General features: G+C 39.5%; 1 protein-coding gene across 8 annotated transcripts in view; it reads right to left on the reverse strand.

Annotated features, from left to right (window-relative positions):
- Window positions 1–6,377: 6,377 nt before the first annotated feature.
- Window positions 6,378–20,841, reverse strand: part of SH3TC1 (SH3 domain and tetratricopeptide repeats 1) — a 127,813-nt gene continuing 113,349 nt past the window's right edge. For all 8 annotated transcript variants that reach the window (XM_007496800.3, XM_056802377.1, XM_007496799.3 and 5 more), the window contains 5 exons: window positions 20,619–20,769; window positions 17,159–17,281; window positions 13,612–13,762; window positions 11,722–11,918; window positions 6,378–6,878 (listed from right to left, as the gene is read on the reverse strand). In XM_007496800.3, the coding sequence (XP_007496862.1) occupies window positions 6,621–6,878; window positions 11,722–11,918; window positions 13,612–13,762; window positions 17,159–17,281; window positions 20,619–20,769 (880 nt within the window). In that variant the 3' untranslated portion in view covers window positions 6,378–6,620. The remainder of the gene's footprint in view (window positions 6,879–11,721; window positions 11,919–13,611; window positions 13,763–17,158; window positions 17,282–20,618; window positions 20,770–20,841) is intronic.

The raw sequence follows: 20,841 nt of genomic DNA on the forward strand, positions 1-20,841 counted from the left end.
TACACAGTATTGACTCCAAGATGGAAGGTAAGGGCTTAAAAAAAAAGAAAATGGAAATTCCAGAAGGAACTAACAAATCAGAAGAAAGGCCTACAGAGGCAGAGGAATCTTCCACAATGAGAAACTTACTAGAGAAGAGTGATACATGCTCAGAAGTCTGCAAAGAGTGGTAGAGAAGAACCCATGTGAGATGGGATAACAATTTATAGTGGTTCCAGTTAATAGGTAGGAAACCTTTCTTCAGCCTCATTCAAAAGCAGATGGTTGAAGGAAATGGCATATGGAGGGAGTAATTTCAAGGTTGGAGTTTGGCAAGGCATGAGTGTTGATGGAGTGAAGGAAAGAGACTAGAAAGTATAATAATGAATATTAAAGTATAATCATAAACAAATAATAAATAAAAATAAATAACAATGACTCAGATTTCCATTATACTTCAAAGTTTACAAAGCAATTTCCTTACAATGACTCTAGGAGGGGAGAATGTATTAGAATAATTAACAAGTAATGAAACTGAGGCCAAGAGATGTTAAACGACTTACCTATGATCACAGAGCTGAGATTTGAACCCAAGACTCCTGACTCCATGTCCCAAAACTTTAAACTACAAATTGACTAGTTAAGAACATCTGAGTTCAAGTCCAGCCTCAGACATTTACTAGCTATATATGACCTTGTGCAAGTCACTTAATTTCTATCTGCCTAATTTTCCTCAAAGGAAAAAGGATAAAAGTATTTTCTAGGGTTGTTGTGAGGATCAAATGAAATCTTTGTAAAGTTCTTAGCAAATAGTAGGTGCTTAATAAATGCTTGTTTGACATTCTTGGACACCTTTTTCTTCCTCAGTACTCTATCTTCTGACTTTTTGTGAGGTTACTCTTTCCTGGATCTCCTGTTATAAGTCTAACCATTCTTTCTTGGTCTCTTTTGTCGGCTCTTTATCCACACCATTCCTATTCACCACCTGATTCTCTTAAGGCTCTCTCTTGAGCCCCCTTCTCTTTTCCCTTTATATTTTCTCAATAGGTGATCTCACCAGCTCTCATGGGTTTAATTATCATCTCTATTCAAATGATTCCAGGATCTTCAGACACTGATCTGATTTCTTTGCTGAGCTCTAGTCATCTTCAATTGCCTCTTAGACATCTCAAGCTGGATGGATATCCCACAGATGTCATAAATTCAACATGTCCAAAACAGAACTCATTGTCTCCCTTCTCCTGAAATCTTTCCCCTCTCAGCTTTCCTATTGCATTTAATCTTCCCAGTCACCCAAGCTTGAACATTTGGTGTCCTCACTTTCCCTCATCCTGAAAATCAATCTATTCCGAATCTTACTGTTTCTATCTTCACAGCATCTCTTTTTTATAGGCTCTTCTCTCTACTCATACAGCTAGAATTCTAGCTCAGGACCTCATCATCTCTCTTCTGAGTTACAGCAATTATTGCCTTCTAAATGGTCTCTCTCACTCAAGTCTCTCCTCAATCCTGTAAAGATTAAAATTTAGGGGAGACTGAGGCAGGTAGAAATTAGTTTCTCTCTGTAAGGAGTATTATATTTTTTAGAGGTTTATTAAAGGTTAAGGATTAAAGAAAATACAGAATAAGAAAAAACACATGCCTAGGCCAGATGCCTAGACAAGATAACCTCACATCATGGAAGAGAAGCCTCTGCTCCAAAACGGAAGTCCAAAAAAAAAAAGCTACAAAAGCCTTTGCAGTCAGCTTAAATCCCTTCTTGATCTCGCCCACCTCAGAATTCCGTGAGATTACAAAGCATTCTGGGGAAGTGGAGCAAAGGCTTGTGGGGATTGAAGTCCAGAGTTCGAGTCTATTTTTTACAATCCAAAATTAAAGGTTGGACTAAATATATAAAAATGTGGTTGCCTGAAATTATTACTCAAGTCAGGATGACTTTATAGCAATTTAACTCCTATAGCTGCCACAGCAAATTTCCTAAAGTATAGATAACCTGCTTGACCAATGAGCTCCAGTAGCTCCCTATTATCTCCAGAATCAAATGTAAACTCTTCTGGCATTTAAAACTCTTCATAACTTGGCCCTTTCCTACTTTCCAGTCTTCTTACAACTTATTTCTTTGCCTGCACTCTATAGTCTAGCCAGGTTGGCATACTTGTGGATCCTCAAACATGACATTCTGTTACCTTTCTCTGAGCCTTTTAGTTGGAGAATGACTGTCTGTCTCCTGTGCCTGGAATGCACCACCATCTTTGCTTTTCCTGGTTTCCTCCAAGACTCAGATAACATCTCATCTCCTACAAGATGCTTCTCCTAGTCCCTCCCCCCTTTACCTGTTGTCAGTGCCTTCGTTTAGGTTACTTTCCAACCATTCTGCGCTAATTTTGTATGTAGTTGTTGGTTATTTACATGCCATCTCCCCCATTAGAATAGATCCTTGGAAGAAGACATCATGCTTTGGTCCCCTTCTTCATATCCCCAGTACTTAGCACGGGATCTGCATTTAATAAATGCTTATTGACTGAGACACATAACTCACGAAGGGCTAGACATCCATATCCCTTCTTCCCAGGAGAGACATCTGTGTTTGACAGAGGTTTAGAGAGCTTTTTGGGACCTCAGTAAGATAAAGTAGGAGAGATGGAGATATCAAATCTCACTCAGAACTTGAATCATGAAATCAGAGAATTTTAAGTGAGCTCAGTGACCAGCTAGACTAACATACCTCACCCCTAAAGGAACCCCCACTATATTAGGTTTGCCAAGGGGCCATGTAGCTTATAGTTTATGATTTCTAATAAGGGAGGCACCAAATTCCCATCTTCAAAGGCAGCCCATTCTGCTTTTGGACAGTTCCAATTGAGAAAGATTTTTCAATATTGAGTCTAAACTAGACTCCTTGATAGTTATATCCATTTCTCCTAGTTTGTCCTTTGGGGCCAATTAGAAAAATTCTATTTGATAGCATTTCAAATACTTGAAGACAGTTATCATGACCTTCCTCTCCCTGCCTCTTCCCAGGTCTTCTCCTCTCCAGGTTAGACAATCCTCAGTCTTTTAAACTGATCATCATATAAAATGTTCTCAAGGACCTCCATCATCCTGCTTGGAGAAGATACACAAGCTATATCTGTTCAGCCTTGAAAAAGAAGGATTGTTAAAGGTAAAAATTATGGTTGGACTGAATATTTGGTTGCCAGGGATTTAATTACTAAATCCCAATGAATTACTCAAGTCAGAATGGCTTTTTTGGTAGTTTATTTGCAAATAGAAGAACTTAAGGAAATGAGAGAGAGAGAGAGATAGCTGCTCTGGCCTGGTCAGAACCAGGCAGAAATTCAGAGGCCCCAGCAAGCAGGCGTGGCCCAGAGGATTAAATTTAACAAGGCTTCCAGCCACCAGGGTCTCCTCCAAGATGTGGGAACTCTCCAGAGGCTGGTGTCTCCAGAAAGTCAAGGAAAAGGAGTCAGCCTTTTCACTCACCACATGACAGTCCAAAGGGAAGCAGTCTGAGGTCTCAAGCCTGAGCTCCTCCACAGTCAAGTTCCAAGGCGAAGAGGATCTCATAGGAAGTGACCATGAAATTTAAAGGCAGTTCCTTGTGTCACTTCCTGTGCCTTCCTTCTACTTTAACGTGTACCAATGGTGGTTCTGGACTGCCCAGGGGGCAGTCAGTTGTTTCTGATTTGTCACAGACCTTTCCCCACCTGCACTAAATCCTTAAGTGGGGTATATACATTCCTTGTTGCTAAAATTCTAAAGAATAAATAGGGTGGAGTTCATCTCAATTTCACAATACCCCCTGGTGGTGATTGGGAGACTAGTCTCCCCAACTGATCACTTAACATAATCATCTTGTACCTCTAAAATCTTCTAACTATAGGTGTTTACAAAATTTCACCTTCTAAGAGAAAACTACAATAGTTAGAGATAAGAAGGAAATAGAAGAGAGAGAAAACAAAATCAATGTTTTGCTGGGCGCATTGACAAAAACCAATTAGGTTTTTCTCTATTATTTTTTTCTCTATTATTATTTTTCTTTCTCTATTATTATTTTTGCTTGCATATGCAATATAGTATTGCAGTTTTTTTTTATTTTTTCTCTTCTTTTTGTATTTGAAGCACATGCCACCAGTATTGAGATTTTCTTTAACTTTTTTGATTTTGCAGCAATATAAATTAAAATACACATTTGCTATAATATTACTACATACCCAAAAGCTTTAGACTATGGAAACCTGCTATTTATTGATAAATGTTATGGGATTGTAATTAATGATTGTGTCTGATTCCAGGAGAAGGGAACAAAAGAGCCATTATATAATGCCAAGAAGCACAAGGCCAAAAAGGACCAAGCCAGGTAGGATTGATGAACTTCTGGGCCAATAAGAAAGGACTTGTACCTAATGTGAACCTTGAGGTTGCAGTGCTTGAAGTATGTTAAGACGTAGGACATCTTGTATCCCACACTCTTTGTGAAACTCACAAATACTGGAGTTTGGTTATCATCCTGGCTCTTCCTATCCCTGAGACTGAAGGTAAAAATCAGACCAGGAAATACACTTCCCTATCACACAAAAATCTAGTCCTTTTTTTTCTCTTATAGAATGGCAACTTCCTATAGTTTTGGTTGCAAATGGGTAAGTGAAATATTACTGCATTTGTCCTACAGACTTGTGGGATAGAAATTACTTTAATTCGGCCCTGATTCAAGACCTGTTATAGGTTTATTTTCCATTACTTATAATTTTTGCACATAAGACTTTGATAGTCTATATTTTATCAAGAAGTTATCTTTTCTCTTTTATTTGGATTTTTTTAATATTTTTGATTTCTCTTGCCAATTGATTCATATACCTCATAACTCAGTCATGTATCCCTAAGTGATCCCTGTGTTTTCCAACACCCTCTTCAGGGGGGAATATAATTATTCTAAAGTGCAAAGTTTAAATTCTTTTTGAGAGTAATTTTAGGTTAAGAAACATGATACCTCTCCGAATCCAGAAAGTGAACTATTTGGAGAAGGCACCATGAAGATGCCTCCACAGACCACACACTGCACCAGAAGATCCAGAGTGAACTTTGGGATGTTGTGATTTGAACTGTGTGGGGTTGAATGCATTTGTTTTTGTATGTATACTCTTATGCCAAAGGGGACTGCCCCCTAGCTAGCTTTTTGTCAATACATCTAGCAATCATGGGTTTGTTCTTTTCTCTTTTATCCCCAAATTACTGTAATTTAAAAGTTGATTATGTTAAATGATCAAATTGGGGAGACTAGCCCCCCCCCAAACTGATCATCAGGGGGAATGTATAATTAAAAATCTATTACCATAAAAAATAATTACATTTCTCAGGAGCCTGACTTCCTGTCATTACGTAATTCCTGTAGGCAGGAAATTGAGTGGGTGGTCCTCCTTTCTGCCTCTTTGGCTTGATGACAGCAAGCTTGGTGGTGGTAAGGCAGGTGTTTTGAATTGGCTGATCAACCATGGGCATATGGTTTTTATTTTGTATTCCTTTATTTCCAATGATCACTAATAAATCTCTTAAAATATATTTTTATTATTTGAGATTAATTTTAACTTTTACAGAATAATTGACCCCGTACTCTACTATATGAGAAGACAACTTCAGCCTCTGCTTTTGCTGATACTATGAGTCAAGTGGACTGTATAGATTGAGGATAAGAGGGACTTAACAGAGGGGATGGTTGCCTGATATTCTTTCTCTTCCCAAGACAGGGAAGAGAGTTGACTTGACTGTTAATGGGCTAGAGTATTGTGTGACATAGTGAATAGAGAGTTGTCCTTAGAGGCAGGAAGAAGTGTCTCTGACATATACTCCTATATCTTACCATATACTGGCATTGTGACTTTGTGCAAATTATTTATCTTCTCTAGGCTTTAACCAACTCTCTTAGTTTATAAAAAGAATAGAGAAGATGCTGATCTTAATTGTCAGAGGGAATTTCCCTATGCAGAAGTTGCCTTTGTTAATGAAGTAACAGACTTAGATCCTATACCATATTTGATGGCTTACTAGGCATAGTATTTGAATAGGAGCCAAAAGAATCATGGGAATCAGCCTACAAGGCAACCTTAACCCATAGTGTCATGACTGTAGAGGGGATGGGGAAGAGCTATTGACACACAGAGAGCACACAACAAATTGTTGTATTATAATCCTTAGCACCCAGATAACTTTAGTACAGATCATGTCATTCCTAATGGCAATTTTGGGGTAAGGAACCTGTAGGTATTAGAAGAGAAACTGAGTGTGGTCTAAACAATTCTTTACATTAAATGACATCATCATATAGCACATCATATCAGAAAACAAATGCTTAGTTACCTTTAAAAAATCATAGGATAAATAATTAGTTCCTGTCTTCCAGATGCTTTTCCATTCTTTTACTGAGTTTATTTGAAAAAGTGGTAGGACACTGAGGTATTTAAATACACACAGAATACACTTTAATGCAAAAAAAAAAATAATCCTTTAAGTTATGGTTCCCAGAGAGACATCAATTTGTGACACCAGATATCTCACATATTAACAAATATATGTCTGTTAAGCATTTGGATTTGTTAGGTTTCTTTTGCTTTGTTTTTAATAGTATATACCATTGGGAGCCGAATTCATACATTGTTTTTGGACACAATCCAGGCTGCGCCCCTGTAATATCGGTCTGGGGCCAGGTTGATTCTCCGAACATTCAGCTCTGTGGCAAAGGTCCTTGCTTTCTGGTAGAAAAAAAGGGATTTCTCTCGGTCCATAAGGAAGTTGTGGTAGATTGTAGCCAACCGGGTATAAATCTTTAGCTGAGCCCTCTTGTTACCTAAATCCATAGCAGCTGCAAGTGCAAGATGGTAATAGCCAGCAGCATCCAATGGATCCTGAAATAATTATTATAATTTAATTATTATCATAATAAAACTAATAATCATTAATATCGATGAGCATAAAATAATAATTTTGTGAGCATAACAAATAGTATATATGAAGATAACAAATAAGGGAGATAAAGAAATCAGGAGATCTCCATGTGGGAATTCCCTCCATCAACGTTTGCTATTTGTCTAGAACTTAGCTAAAAGGAGTTATTTGAGGCACGCAATGGTTAAGTGACTTAGCCAAGATCACACAGCTGGTGTCACACACAACATTCTGCCCATTCTATCACACTGCCTCACAACAAATTAAAATGAGCTTTAGCATACAGAAAATGCTCTCCTTGTAAGTCCTCATTTTGCAGCAGAGAACTGAGGTTCAATTAGTGATGTGACTTGCGCAGGGTCATGGTGCTGGTAAGGACTGAAGCTGGGAATGATAGCCAGACTTTCTAAATCCAAGTCCAAAGCACCTTCTATTATATATATATATAATATATATACTCTGCTCTCCATATAGAATGGTAATATGACTGCCTGAATCTGTAGGCTTACGGATTAAGGAGTTATACTCTCTCCCCCAGAGGACGTTCCCATACATAATACCAATTCATTATCTCTGCATCCCCTTCTCAAAGTCAATTTATCCCCAGCCCTGCCCTAGGTCTCCCCATCATTACTTAGTAACCACATTATCAAGGGCTTTATAATGGCATTAGGCTGTTCACAAGAGCCCTACAACGCTACTTACTATTCTGTTTGAGCTCTGCCAAGTTAGTGTAATGGATTCCACTAGGGTTACCTGGATTAGTATTTATAGCCACTAATCTCCAATCCACTACACAGCCCACTAAATCTCCTGCCTCCATCAAGCAAACCCTCAGACTCTTCTCACCCCCTGCAAAAAACAAGCATCAACAAATGCAGGAAACATGCACTCAGGAAGTTAGTTGGGCTCCCCTTATGAATGATTCTACGACAGAAAATAAGAGCTTAAAAATAAATAAAAATAAATAAAGTGAAAACATGATTCTGAGAAGGGTCCATGGGTTTCACCAAACAGACAAAGGGGTCTGGGACACATCTGAAGTCAAGAACCTTGACCTAGTTCTAACCTCTCACAATTTACAAATGAGCAAACTGAGTTCCAAAGAAGTCTTGTCTTTAGCAAGGTCACATAACTAACAAGCAGCAGAATTAGGATTCCAACCAAGGTCCTCTCCCTCCAAATCCAGTACTCTTTCTATTGTACCATGCTGTCTTTTTTAGGGAGCAGAATCCTTTGAGGTCACACTTCAGTAATTATGGGTGTAATGACCCTTTATTAATTAAGCAAATCAATTATAAAGGACCAAGAACAAAATCCCTTCCCATTCCCAAAGAAGCCTCCAGTGAGTCAAAATAGTATATATATATGCTTTACAGCTGTTTATAGTAATTATGATAACCCACATTTCTATTGCAGTGTAGGGTCAATGAAGGGCTTTTCTCAACAACTTCCTGAAAAAGATAGTGGTTTATCCATCACCACACAGCTAGTATCAGAGAAAAGACTTGAACATGGGTCTCATGGCTACAAACCCCATATTATTTTCATGAAACCATGCTATAAGTAGTACAAAGATTCTCCTTATTTCTCAGGGAATAAAACTGAGATTCAGAGATTTGTCCAACGTTGAAGGGCTTACAAAGAGCACATGTAGGACCAAAGCTGAGACAGTTAAGTGGCACAGTGGAGTGAGGAAGCCCTGAAAAATTGTCTAGTTGTATGACCTTAGGCAAGTCATTTAACCCTATTTGCCATAGTTTCTTCATCCATAAAATGAACTGTAGAAGGAAATGGCGAATTGCTCCAGTGTCTTTGCCAAGAAAACCCCAAATGGGGTCAGACATAACTGAAAATGACAACAATAAGAAAAATTCTGAAACTTAGCTCTCTTGAGTCTAAATCTAAAAGTCTTTTCACAACACTCCATTTCTCTGAGACTCTGAGAATCTTTTTGCATCCGATAACACATGGGGGACAGGAGCTTGTGGGGGGGGGGAATGGCTTTTTCTACTGTGAGCAGGGCATGTGAGATTGGAAAGGTCTACAGTGGTACCCAGTATGAACAAGATATTAAGGTATAAACACTGGCTCTTTGTGTGTGTATATAGAACCTGACCTGCTGTAAAATCAGTCTCTTCCTGCTCCGGTTCTCCATCATTCCTTCATAACCACATTCATTATGAAGTGCTATATAATGACAATAGTCCACTCATTAGGACCCCCAACAATAGTGGTATATGATGTAAGCTCCTTGAAGTCAGAGACTGCTTTCTGTATTGTCTATCTCCCTCCCCATGACACCTAGCCCAGTACCTTGTTGAATTATATAAAAGATAAAACACCAGAGCCTCAGGAAGCATCATGTCATAGCTGGAAGGACCTGGTGAAGTCAGAAACTCAGAATCAATGCCCAGCTCAGTCTCTTATTTCCAGTGTGACTGTGAACAAGACTTTACCTCTCTGAGCCTCCGTTTCCTCATGTGTAAAATAAAGGGTTTGCATTTGGTAACCAGTGAGATCCCTTCTAAGCACCAAATCTCTGATCCTCAGCACATCTGATAACTTGACCAGAGCTGCCCAACTGGCTCTTTCGGAGCTGTTGACGTCTACCTGTTTGAGGCTGAATGTGGATCAGAAACTGACCACAGACCCCTGAAATTCAGGACTAGTCTTGTCTTCCTTGAAACAACATTCACACACAATTTTCTAAGGGAAAATTATTGGCAAACTCTCATTGAATTCCTTCTCAATTCAAGTATAGATGACAATTTGTCTTTGCACCTCCTCTTCCCTGAATTGTCAGCTCATAATGTATCAGAGCTCTAAGCATAAATCATTGTAGACCTTCCATAAAAGCTTATGGAAAGAATAAGTCACTGTATGTTCTTGGGCAATAATAATAAAGACCAACAAAAGCACAGAACTCAAATGTATACAGGGCTTCAAGGTCTACACAGCTCTTTGTAGCAAGTCACTTCTTTTCTTTTGGTCTCAGGTTCTTCATCTCTACAGTAAGTAGGATTGGTCTAGAGGTCTAAGTTTTCTTCTGGATTTTCCACGCTGTGCTGCCAAGACTGAAAAAATACCCAAAGCCATTTTCCAATTAAATTGAGAAGAAGCTGCATTGATGAATGCTGGCCGCTAGCTGTCACTATGCACTCAGGATAATCATTGAGAAAGCCAGTGCTGAGAGGCAAAGGATACAGGGATTATTTTTTTTTTCATTAGCATCAGAGAACTCAGAATGTCAGAGGGAAGGGGACTTCAGAACATGGAAAATCAGAGATCGATGGGATTCTAGATGTCTGCTGGTCCAACCCTCTCAGACTACACCATCACTTTCTATTATAATGGCTTCTTAATTAGCGTCCCTGCTTCTAGCATCTTGCCACTTCGATCTGGCTTCCAAGTAGCCGCCAGATTGATATTCCATGATTCTGGTTCCCCAAGTCCCTCACTCTTCCCTGCTCAAAAAAGCTCATGTCGGCTTCTATTGCCTGTAGAATAAAATGCAGACCCCTCAGCCTAGCACTGAAGCCCTCCAGCATCTGTGAAAGGAGGAAACGAGGTGGGTGGAGATGAGGCATGGGGTAGAAGATGGGAAAAGCTTAGTTTTCTGGCTGGGGACTAGAAAGTGAAGCCGCTACCTGAGAAGGCTAGGTCAGAGTAGGCACAACATCCTCTGAACATCAAAGTGGGCTGTGCCATGGAGGGAAGGGGGGTTATGTCTGGCAAGGGAGCCTGTTGACAGTCAATGCAGAGGGAGACAGGTAGGGGTGCAGAAAGAAGATGATGGGCAAAATCCACTCACTCGGAGTTTTGCCAAGATCAGCCCTTTGTGTTGACTGACTCAGAATAACAGCTCTACCAAAAGATCAATTATTGCAGATTCCAGGACATGAAAAGCCCTAGAATCAAGAATATTGGGCTTGAATTCTGGCTCTGCAACCTAGAACAACTCACTTCCTTCTCTGGGTCCCACTTCCTTATCTGTAAAATGAATTCAGGCAATAGACTAAAAGTGATCCTTAAAGCTTTTTCAACAATAAATCCTGTGAAATGCTGCCTCTTCCATTAAGCCTTCCTTGATATATCTGATCATACTCCTACTTCACATTCTGAAGAAATGGATCTCCTCCTCATAAGATCTCCTAGAATTTGTACTTCTCTTATGCAATGGTTAGATTCTAAACTGTATTATATATGCTGTAGATGCACCCTCAAAAAAATTGCACCAATCTCAATCCTGTAACAAATCTCACTCTCACTAAACATGTCAATATTAACTTTACTAGCCCTGGGCTTGGAGTCAGGAAGACTTGAGTTCAAATTTGACCTCAGATACTTATTATCTATGTGACCCTGAGCAAGTCACTTAACTGTTAGCCTCAGTTTCCTCATTTGTAAGATGAACTGCAGAAGGAAATGGCCAACTCCAATATCTTTGCCAAGAAAACTCCAAATGAAGTCACAACAAGTCAAACACAACTAACTCAACAACAAGGTGGGGTAATAAGGATATGGAACTCCAAGTTAGTGCAATTGCTGTTCTTTCTGAAGTCCTTCTAAGGGTGTCTATAACATATGGCCACTAGGCATCTGAGGCTGGATTTGAACTAATTTTAAAACTGTGCAACCTAGTTGCTATTCAGTGGTACCTCTACTAACAAGAGGCTTTGAACCCTACTGAATCACTTAATCCATGGTTGAGGACCTCCTCTCCTTCCCTCAGTCCAACTCAAAGCAGTTCTTTAAAATGCCAATAAGCAAAGCTCATGGTGCCCAGGTTGCTCCTCATACCTTTAAGTCGTAGAATATAAGGTCTCCCAGGATCAGATACACTTTCATGTAATACAGCGTCTCTTCATCAAATTCCAGGGGTGATGGGCACAGAGACAGTGCCTTGAGGTAAAAATGTTCAGTCAACTCACACTGCCCCAGGCGATGATGGACCATAGCCAGCCGATGATAGGCCACTCGCTCATTCAACCGACTTCCTGAGGGAGGCAACGTGGGAGTGGAAGGAGAATAAGTTAGATCAAGGATGCTCCTATGGCATACAGGTTTCAAGCATAAAGAGGATTTGCTTTCCTTAAAGAAACCCATGTCTCTCACAGAAACAAAGAACTCAGATGGACTAAATGCTTCTATCAGTGTCTGTTTATCATATTCAGAAACTTGGCTGTGAGGATTATAATAGAAAGTGGCAACATAATAGAAAGATATTTGGTGTCATAGAAAAGAGAATGGAATAATAGAAAGAGATTTGGCCAGAAGTTAATCAAGAGACTTGGGTTCAATTCCTAGCTATATCACTAACTACCTTTTTGACCTTTAAGCAAGTCAATAGGTTTCGGTTTCCCTATTTGTAAAACTCAGTGGTTGAAAACATGTTAAGGTTTCTTCTTGTAGGAAGATAGAATCTTTTGAGGTTTGCAAGGAATTTTTCATGTTATTTAATTTAATCATCAAAACAACCCTGGGAGGGAAGTGTTATTATTATATCTTCATTTTACAGATCAGGAAACCGAGATTAAAATATATTAAGTGATTTGCCTGGAGTTATAGGCTGAGGCAAAATTCAAACTCAGGTCCTCCTGACTTCAGGTCCCACCACCCAACTGTTTTCTGATTCTAACAGTCTGTATTATATGTTTGAAGATCTCTTTAGTGGATAGAACCTAAGCCTTGAAGCCAGGAAAGTCTTGGTTCAAATTTTATTTTGATGCCTCTGCCACTGCAGCTGCTGTTCAGTCATTTTCCATTATGTCTTACTTTGTGACCCCATTCGGGGTTTTCCTTGGCAAAAGATGCTGGAGTGATTTGCCATTTCCTTCTCTAGTTCATTTTAACAAGGTTAAGTGAATTGCCCAAGGTCATAGAGCTAGTAAGTGTCTGAGGCTGGATTTGAATTCATGAAGATGGTTATTCCTGATTCTAAGCCCAGTGCTCTACCTACTGTGCCACCTAGAAATAAAAGCCACCTATCATTTCTGATACCTACTAGCTACGTGACAATGGGTTACTTCTTCTGAGTCTCAGTTTTCTCATATAGACCCTGGGGACAAGAATCTGTATTGCCTTTCTTTTACGGGGCTATCCTAAGGGTGAAATAAGATGATGCATCTAAAGCATTTTGCCAACTTTTAAAAGAACTGTATAAATGTCACGTGGTTAGCATGCCAGTGATGCCTTCCTCTTTCTAATGAGCAAAAGAGATTATATCTTTAAAATTAATTAGCACAGAACTTAACATAGAGTAGGTTCTTAATAAATCTCTCTTCCCTTCCTTTCCCCTTTCTCTCACCCTCTTCTCCCATCTATCTTTCATTCTTTACCCATCTCCATCCCATCCCATTCTACCTCATCTCATCCAACTCATCCAATCTCATTCCAACTCATCCCATCCCATCCCATCCCATTTCATCTCACCTCACCCCAACTCATCCCAACTCATCCAATCTCATTCCAACTCATCCCATCCCATCCAATCTCATCCCATTCCATCTCACCTCACCCCAATTCAACCCAACTCATCCCAACTCATCCAATCTCATTCCAACCCATCCCATCCCATTCATACTACTGCTACTACTATTCATGGCCACCATAATTCTAAGAGTTGCAAAGGCAAGGAACAATGACCAAGAGTTGTGTTCTTATTAAGTCCTTAAGGTCTCCAGGGCTTACCTAAGTTTATACTGAGGGCAAGAGAGGTATGTGCAAATTCTAGACACTCCTGGTGGGACTTGAGACAGAAGAGCAATTCCACTAACTTGTTGCATAGGCGGAGTTCAGTCTCCTTGTTGCCAGTCCTAACAGCAAGAGGAAGAGCCCGGTCCTAGGGAAAAACAAACAAACAAACAAACAAAAAAACAGCCATGAGCTGCCAGTAAATAATGAGCTGTAACAAGAACTTCTTCCAGACACAGTCTCTCAGCCCTGGAATCACTCTCCCGATGTCATCTCCAGTGAGTTGCCAAATCTTTCAGATTTCACCCCCATGTGTCTCAGACTAGTGTCTTTCCCTCTGAGGTAATATCAGTAAAGCACTTAGCCCAGTGCCTGGCACATAGTACTATGCAGATGCTAGTTATTATTATTATTATTAATTTCTCATGTGATATCGTAGGTCAAGTTCTATGTCTTTTTGTCAGGATTAGTCAATCAGACTCCAAGCTGATCTATTTCCAGGCTCTCCTCCTATCTCTAGTCTATCTTCTACACAACAGAAGTTAACCTTTCTGTAACTCGGTTTGACCATATCATCTCCCTACTCAAGAAGTCTCAGTGGCTCCCTATTACCTCTAAGATAAAACACAAATATCTTTGACATTTAAAGCCAGTTAGTCTCTGAATCAAACCTAGATTTTAAGACTTATTTCATACTGTTCACCATCATGTACTCTTTAAAAGAAAATCCTTATCTTCGTTCTTAGAACCTATGTAAGTATGGGTTCTAAGGCAGAAGAGCACTAAGGGCTAGGCAATTGGGGTTAAGTGACTTGCCCAGGGTCATATAGCATTATGTACTCTTCATTCCAGACAAATCTCTTTCTAATTCCCTATACACAACATTTTATCTCCCAATTCCAGACATTTGCACAGGTTCTTCCCTGCCTACCTAACCCACCTGCTATACCTGCAAAATTTCCCTTCTCACCTGTATCTCTTGGAATCCCGTGCCTTTTCTTTCAAAACCATGTTTAGATTCCATATTCTGCATAAAGCCTTTCTTGACATCTCCCCCACCTCTCAGGTGTTAATGTTGTCATCCTTCCCTTAATTACTTTGATTATATTTTGTATTTGCATCTCTGTGTCCATATTATCTTAGAGGCAACATGGAACCACTGAAGTTTCTTGTAAATTTCCCAGAAAAATCTAAGTTCTTTGAGGGCGAAGACCATTTTATTTCTCTTTTTATTTTCAGTATGTAGAACGGTACTTTGTATATAGGAAGTGTTTGATAAATTGAGGATGAGTAATGAGTCTCATTGATGGCGAATGAAATGCCTGACTATGGATATGATTGGGAATTAATTGGTTGGCTCAGATCATTTGGTTTCACAGTCACTTCTTTGTTCTGGGAATATCAAAAAGGTCAGCCTTGTCTATGTGATAATGAGAGTACTAAATACAGACCAAAAAGCAGCAAAGCTAAACGCAGGCCTGAACCCCAGATGAGGAAAACCTGGGCGTCTATACAGTAACACTGCTTCCCCTCCCTTTGTCCAAAGGCACCGATGGTTAACTTGATATTCCAGAAGCACAGAAAGTTGGTGTGCTCTCCTCTACGTGGCCCAACAGGATAGTTCTTAGACTCAGAATTCTTCCACCTTACTCCAAAGGGAAATTTCTGAAACATTATGGAGATCTTGAAGAATTTTTAATAAAATAGTAATAATAAAGTCCTAGAGTCTAGTGCTAATAAAAGAAGGGGCAGATCTTGGGCAGTACCAACCACCATGGGGAAAAGAGTATCATGCACATGACCCACAAAGTTAAAGGAAAAGCCAAAAAATAAATCTATGGTGTTAGGGATCAAAAGACCTGAGCCAAAGTCTCTGTCACTACAGTGCCACTCTGGAACCCTCAGAAGGACTCTAGGTCCTTTGGGTAGTATCATAAAATTCTAGTTTCTAGGTAAAAAAAAAAATTATGGATTTATGAGAATGACAGAGTCAATGTGTGTTTTTGTTTTTTTTGGAGAGTCCAAAACTGTTAGGGTAAAACCATAAGGCAGGAAGCCCATCTTATCTTCTGAGATAAAAGCATAATTTCCTAAAATATTGGGGGGCTGCCACTCCAGCTGCTCCATCTGTTCCTCTTCTGAGGGTACTTCAAACCATAGACTAAAGAGAACTATGAGATTAGAAGACTGCTCCAGGAGGCTAACTAGGGACTCATTATATAGAGAATTATATTGACTTTTTATGGATTACTAAGAACATTTTGGTGTTTGTTTCTGAACTTTCTGTGGGGTAAACTCCTACTACATTGTTGTGTTTTTTTTTCAAAACCCTTATCTTCCATCTTGGAATCAGTACTGTATATTGGTTCCAAGGCAGAAGAGTGGTCAGGGCTAGGCAATGGGGGTTAAGTGACTTGCCCAGAGTCACACAGCTGGGAAGTGTCTGAGGCCAAATTTGAACCCAGGACCTCCAGTCTCTAGGCCTGGCTCTCAATCCACTGAGCCACCCAGCTGCCCCCTACATTGTTATCTTGAGTGCTCACACAGAAGTGCGACCTTTTTTTTTTTTACGGAATTATATTCCGAAATTTCCCAGAAAGAGCTTTGGCTAGCAGCAAAATGAACCAAAGACAGAGATTTTTGAGAGGTGACCATGATAGCATTCAGCCTATGAAGGTCCAGAGCTTTGGCTTCTACAAGTATTTATCATACACGGCAAGGCTTAACAGGTCTGTTTGAAGTAGATTATGGAGGATCTTGAATGCTAATATAGAGTCAGTATTTGAATCTGTACCAAATGAGAAGCCACAAAGTTGTTTTTCATTTTCGTTTCTCCTTTTCTCTTTTTCCTTCCACCCTACCCTTCCTGTACAATGGCTAAATGCCAGAGATCAGTTTTGAACCCGGATTTCTCCTGACTTCAAATCAAGAAACCTTTCCACAGTATCACACTGCCTAGAGGCACAACAACACACTAGGAGACAACTTCAGAAAACGCAAGCAGATTATCCTGAGAGGCTTCAGGAATGGGAGTGAAGAAGAGAGAAAGAATACTAGGCATATTACTAGGGTGGGATCTATAGGTTATGGGCAGCTGATTGGGCATGGCTGGTGTTTGAGAGAGATGGCTAGAGAATGGGGAAAGGGTCAGCGGGAATGGCTGGGGACAAGGATATGAGATTTCTGGATTTAGAGCTTGAAGGGATCTTGGAATCCCATCTAGTCCAACCCCCTTATTTTATAGAAGAAACTGGAATAGAGGACAGGGGAGTTAGGGGACAAGAAGAATGAAGGGAAAGTCAAAAATGTCTCTGGGTTAGGAGTTCAAGACAGGTGCTGATTCTAAGGCTTTTATAAGAAAGGGACATTGAGTAGAGCTAAGAGGAAAAAAAATCACTGCTCATATATAGCCCTGGTCAAGGTCAAAGGGAGTTGAAAAGCTCTGATTTATTACTGGATGCAACAAAAGCCCTTTGAGCTCTGGCTCAGATCCTTATTTTTCAGTCTTCTTAGACATCAAGGAGTGTATGTAGCGCCCACTCACCCTGTAGAAAGACACTGCTTTTTCTCTCTCCCAAGAACCATTGAAGAATATGTCTCCAGCAGCTTCAAACATTTCCAACCCCAGAATGGGGTCTCCAGTGTAGAGTGCAGCATCTTGAGCCACCTACAGAGATTAGGGAGACTTTTAATGATTCCCAGCTTGTCAGAGTCATAAATCTTCAACCCAAGGGCCCATTTCCAGGTCTATTAATGTTCCAGTTTTGTTTCAGAATTAACCATTCCCTCTGATCACACATGGAGGCCCCTCTCCTCCCTCCATTTTTATAAGCCACAAATCCCTGCCTCATCCTTCCAACCCAATACCATATGCATTTTAAAGTCATAACCTCCTTCTGGTAGTCAAAAAGCAATGAAAGAGGGAGCAACTACATGGATCAGTGGTTTGAGAGCTAGACCAAGAGACAGGACATCCTGGGTTCAAATCCAGTCTCAGAATCTCCTAGATGTGTGTGACTTTGCACAAGTCACTTAACCCCAATTGCTTAGACCTTACCACTCTTTTGCCCTAGCACCAATACACAACACTGACTCTAAGACAGAAGGTAAGGTTTTTTAAAAAAAAAGCAATAGAAGAACATAATCCCTTTGATCAACATAACTGTCTCCCATGTCTTGAGTACTATAATGTGCTTTATACACAGCAACCCTCTGATATAAGTCATGTAAACAAAATTATTCCCAGTTTAAAGGAGAGGAAAGTAAGGCTCATTGACTCGGGTAAAGTGACCCAGGTAGGAAATATCAGAGCCAGAATTTAACCCCAGGCCTCCTGACTTTGAATTAAACCTATTTTAAATTCTGAACACAATTACGTAGCCCTTTAGTAACCTTGAAGTGTTGGCATCATGGACAGGGCCCATCAAAAGGTGACACTATTAAGCTTGCTTGTTCAATGGTGTCAGATTCTTTATGACCCAATTTGGGGTTTTCTTGGCAAATATATTAGAGTGATTTTCCATTTCCTTCTTCAGCTCATTTTACAGATAATAAAACTGAGACCAACAGGGTCAAGTGACTTGCTCTGGGTCACACATCTAATAAGTATATGAGGCCAGATTTGAACTCAGGAAGATGAGTTTTCCTGACTCCAAATCTGGCTCTCTATCTACTGTATTGCATCGCTGCCCCTTAAGCTTGCTACCATATATTAAACATGTTCTAAGCGTACAAAATTCTCTCCATCCCTAAAAAAGTAAGGAGAAGGAAAAATTAAGAGTGAGAGGAGGTGGGGGATACTCAACATAAGTATCAGAATAATGGAGATTAGACGAAATAATGATTCTGGGATAAAGATTTAAAAAGAAGAGAAAAATTTCAATAGCTTACAGGTTTCTATAGCACAGTGCTTTGTAATCCTAAAGTGCTTTCTTTATATCATTCTATTTGATCCCATCAACAATGTCCTGAGGCAGATAATAGAAATCATATCCTCCCCATTTTATAGGTATGAAAACTGAGCTCCGGATTATCAGTCTATTGACTATGTGCCAGGTACAGAAGCTAAATGACATGCTCAAAAGTCACAAAGTGAGTAGCCAAGCTGAGATTCAAACTCAGGTCTATGGATTACAGAGCTGTAACACTGTATATTTAAAGACAAAAAGATCCAGAAAGAAAGAACCACAAATCTAGTGTGACTTTAAAGAATTCATCTAAGAATAAAGGAATAGAGCCTTGGGCTCAGTTTGGAGAATAATAATCTGAAAAACATTTGGAAAATGGAAAGGGAAATAAAAACCATGTCCTCTAAGGATCAGCAGAGAAAATTGGGATTCTTGGGGCAGTGAGGTGTCTCAGTGAATTGATAGCCAGGCCTAGAGATAGAAGGTCCTGAGTTCAAATCTGGCCTCAGACACTTCCTGGCTATGTGACCCTGGGCAAGTCACTTAACTCCCATTGCCCAGCCCTTACCACTCTTTTGCCTTAGAACTAATACACAGTATTGATTTTAAGATGGAAGGTAAAAGTTTAAGAAATTAAGGAAAAAAAATTAGGATTCTTTAGGCTGCAGATAACTTATCTGGTGAGATGAAGGCAGGTAATAGAATTATGATCACTCTTTAATTTTTTAAAGAGTTACTGTATATTCAAGGAACAAGAAGTCCTGCCCGACCCCTTAGAAGAGAATGAAGATAAATGGATAGTCACTATTGGAAGAGAGATTTCATGTTGATATTGAGAAGAAGAACCTTTCAGCAATGTAATGGCCTCTGGTAAGAAGCAGCCTTACTCCCCATCTTGAAGTATTATTGTCCACAACATTTGCAACTTGAGTAGGTAATAAATTTGGTGAACTCTGAAGTCTCTTCCAATTCAAAAGATTTTCTTCTAGGATGCTCTTTGTTTCAAACCACTTCCATAGCATAAGTAGATTGAGCAAATCACTTCTGACCTACCTTGGGATAATGGTATAGGCTTTTTGGGGAAAGTGGGCCCTAATTTGAGCCTTGATGGAAGGCTTTCGTGTGAAAATGTGGCCTTAAAAAACATAAAAATGATCATTTAAATGTCACCTTAATATACTATTATATCCTAAATGAATTTAGTTTTTAAAACAATTAGAGAGCACCTACTATATACCTAACCCTCTGTTCATACAAGTTAGAGCTGGGAGGGCTTTGTGAGGTCATCCTTTCCCAATTCTCTTGCTTTCCTGGACAGTCAATAAGCATTTGTTAAAAGCTTAATATGTATCAGGAACCATAGAAAACCAAGACCTGAAGAACTGAAGTGATTTGTATAAATCACAAAGGTAGCAAGCAGCAGAGCTAAGATTCAAACCTAGGTCCTGACTCCAAATTTGCTACTGATTCCATTACTATACACCCCTTCTTTGATCTTGACCCTGAGGAGATGAAAATGAATAGAGTACAGCAACCTGTCCTTTAGAAGATTACAATCTTTGGGGCTTGGGAGCAGAGAAAGAAGTGCAAGTAAGAACTAATCTTCAATAAGGTACCCTTTAATGTTCTCCCCTTCTGCCCAATGTAGGCAGATAGGTAGGTAGATAGAATGCTGGACTGGGAGACCAGATGACCTAAATTCAAATCTAGCCTCAGACATATACTAGTGATGTGACCATCAGCAAGTCATTTAACTTCTGTTGGCCTAAGTTTCCGCATCTACATACACTAGTGATGTGACCATCAGCAAGTCATTTAACCTCTATTGGCCTAAGTTTCCGCATCTGAAAAAGGGTGATGATAATAGTAACTACCTTACAGGTCTTCTGTGGGAACAAAATGAGATTGCTGTATAAATGTTCGTAGTAGTAGTAGTAGTAGAAGAAGAAGAAGTAGTAGTAGTAGTAGTAGAAGAAGAAGAAGAAGAAGTAGTAGTAGTAGTAGTAGTAGTAGTAGTAGTAATATCACTTGCTTCCTACTCCACCAACATAGTATACTTAAATTTAAATTCAGGAATCACTCATAAACACAACTCACCTGAATGTACATATCTACTAATTCAGTCTGTCTCAGAATATAATAGATTTTTCCTGCCTGGAGCCAAGCATATGCCTCTTTTTCTTTCTTCTGAAGGTCTATAAATATTCCAAGACTTCTCTTAGTATATTCAAGGGCTGACTTGTAAGCTCTGAAAAAAAAAAGGAGATTATATGCATGTGTATATATGGTATCCCAGTCACAAAACTACTTTTCTAATCAT

The sequence above is a fragment of the Monodelphis domestica genome, chromosome 6 (assembly GCF_027887165.1).
Source record: "Monodelphis domestica isolate mMonDom1 chromosome 6, mMonDom1.pri, whole genome shotgun sequence".
NCBI lineage: Eukaryota > Metazoa > Chordata > Mammalia > Didelphimorphia > Didelphidae > Monodelphis > Monodelphis domestica.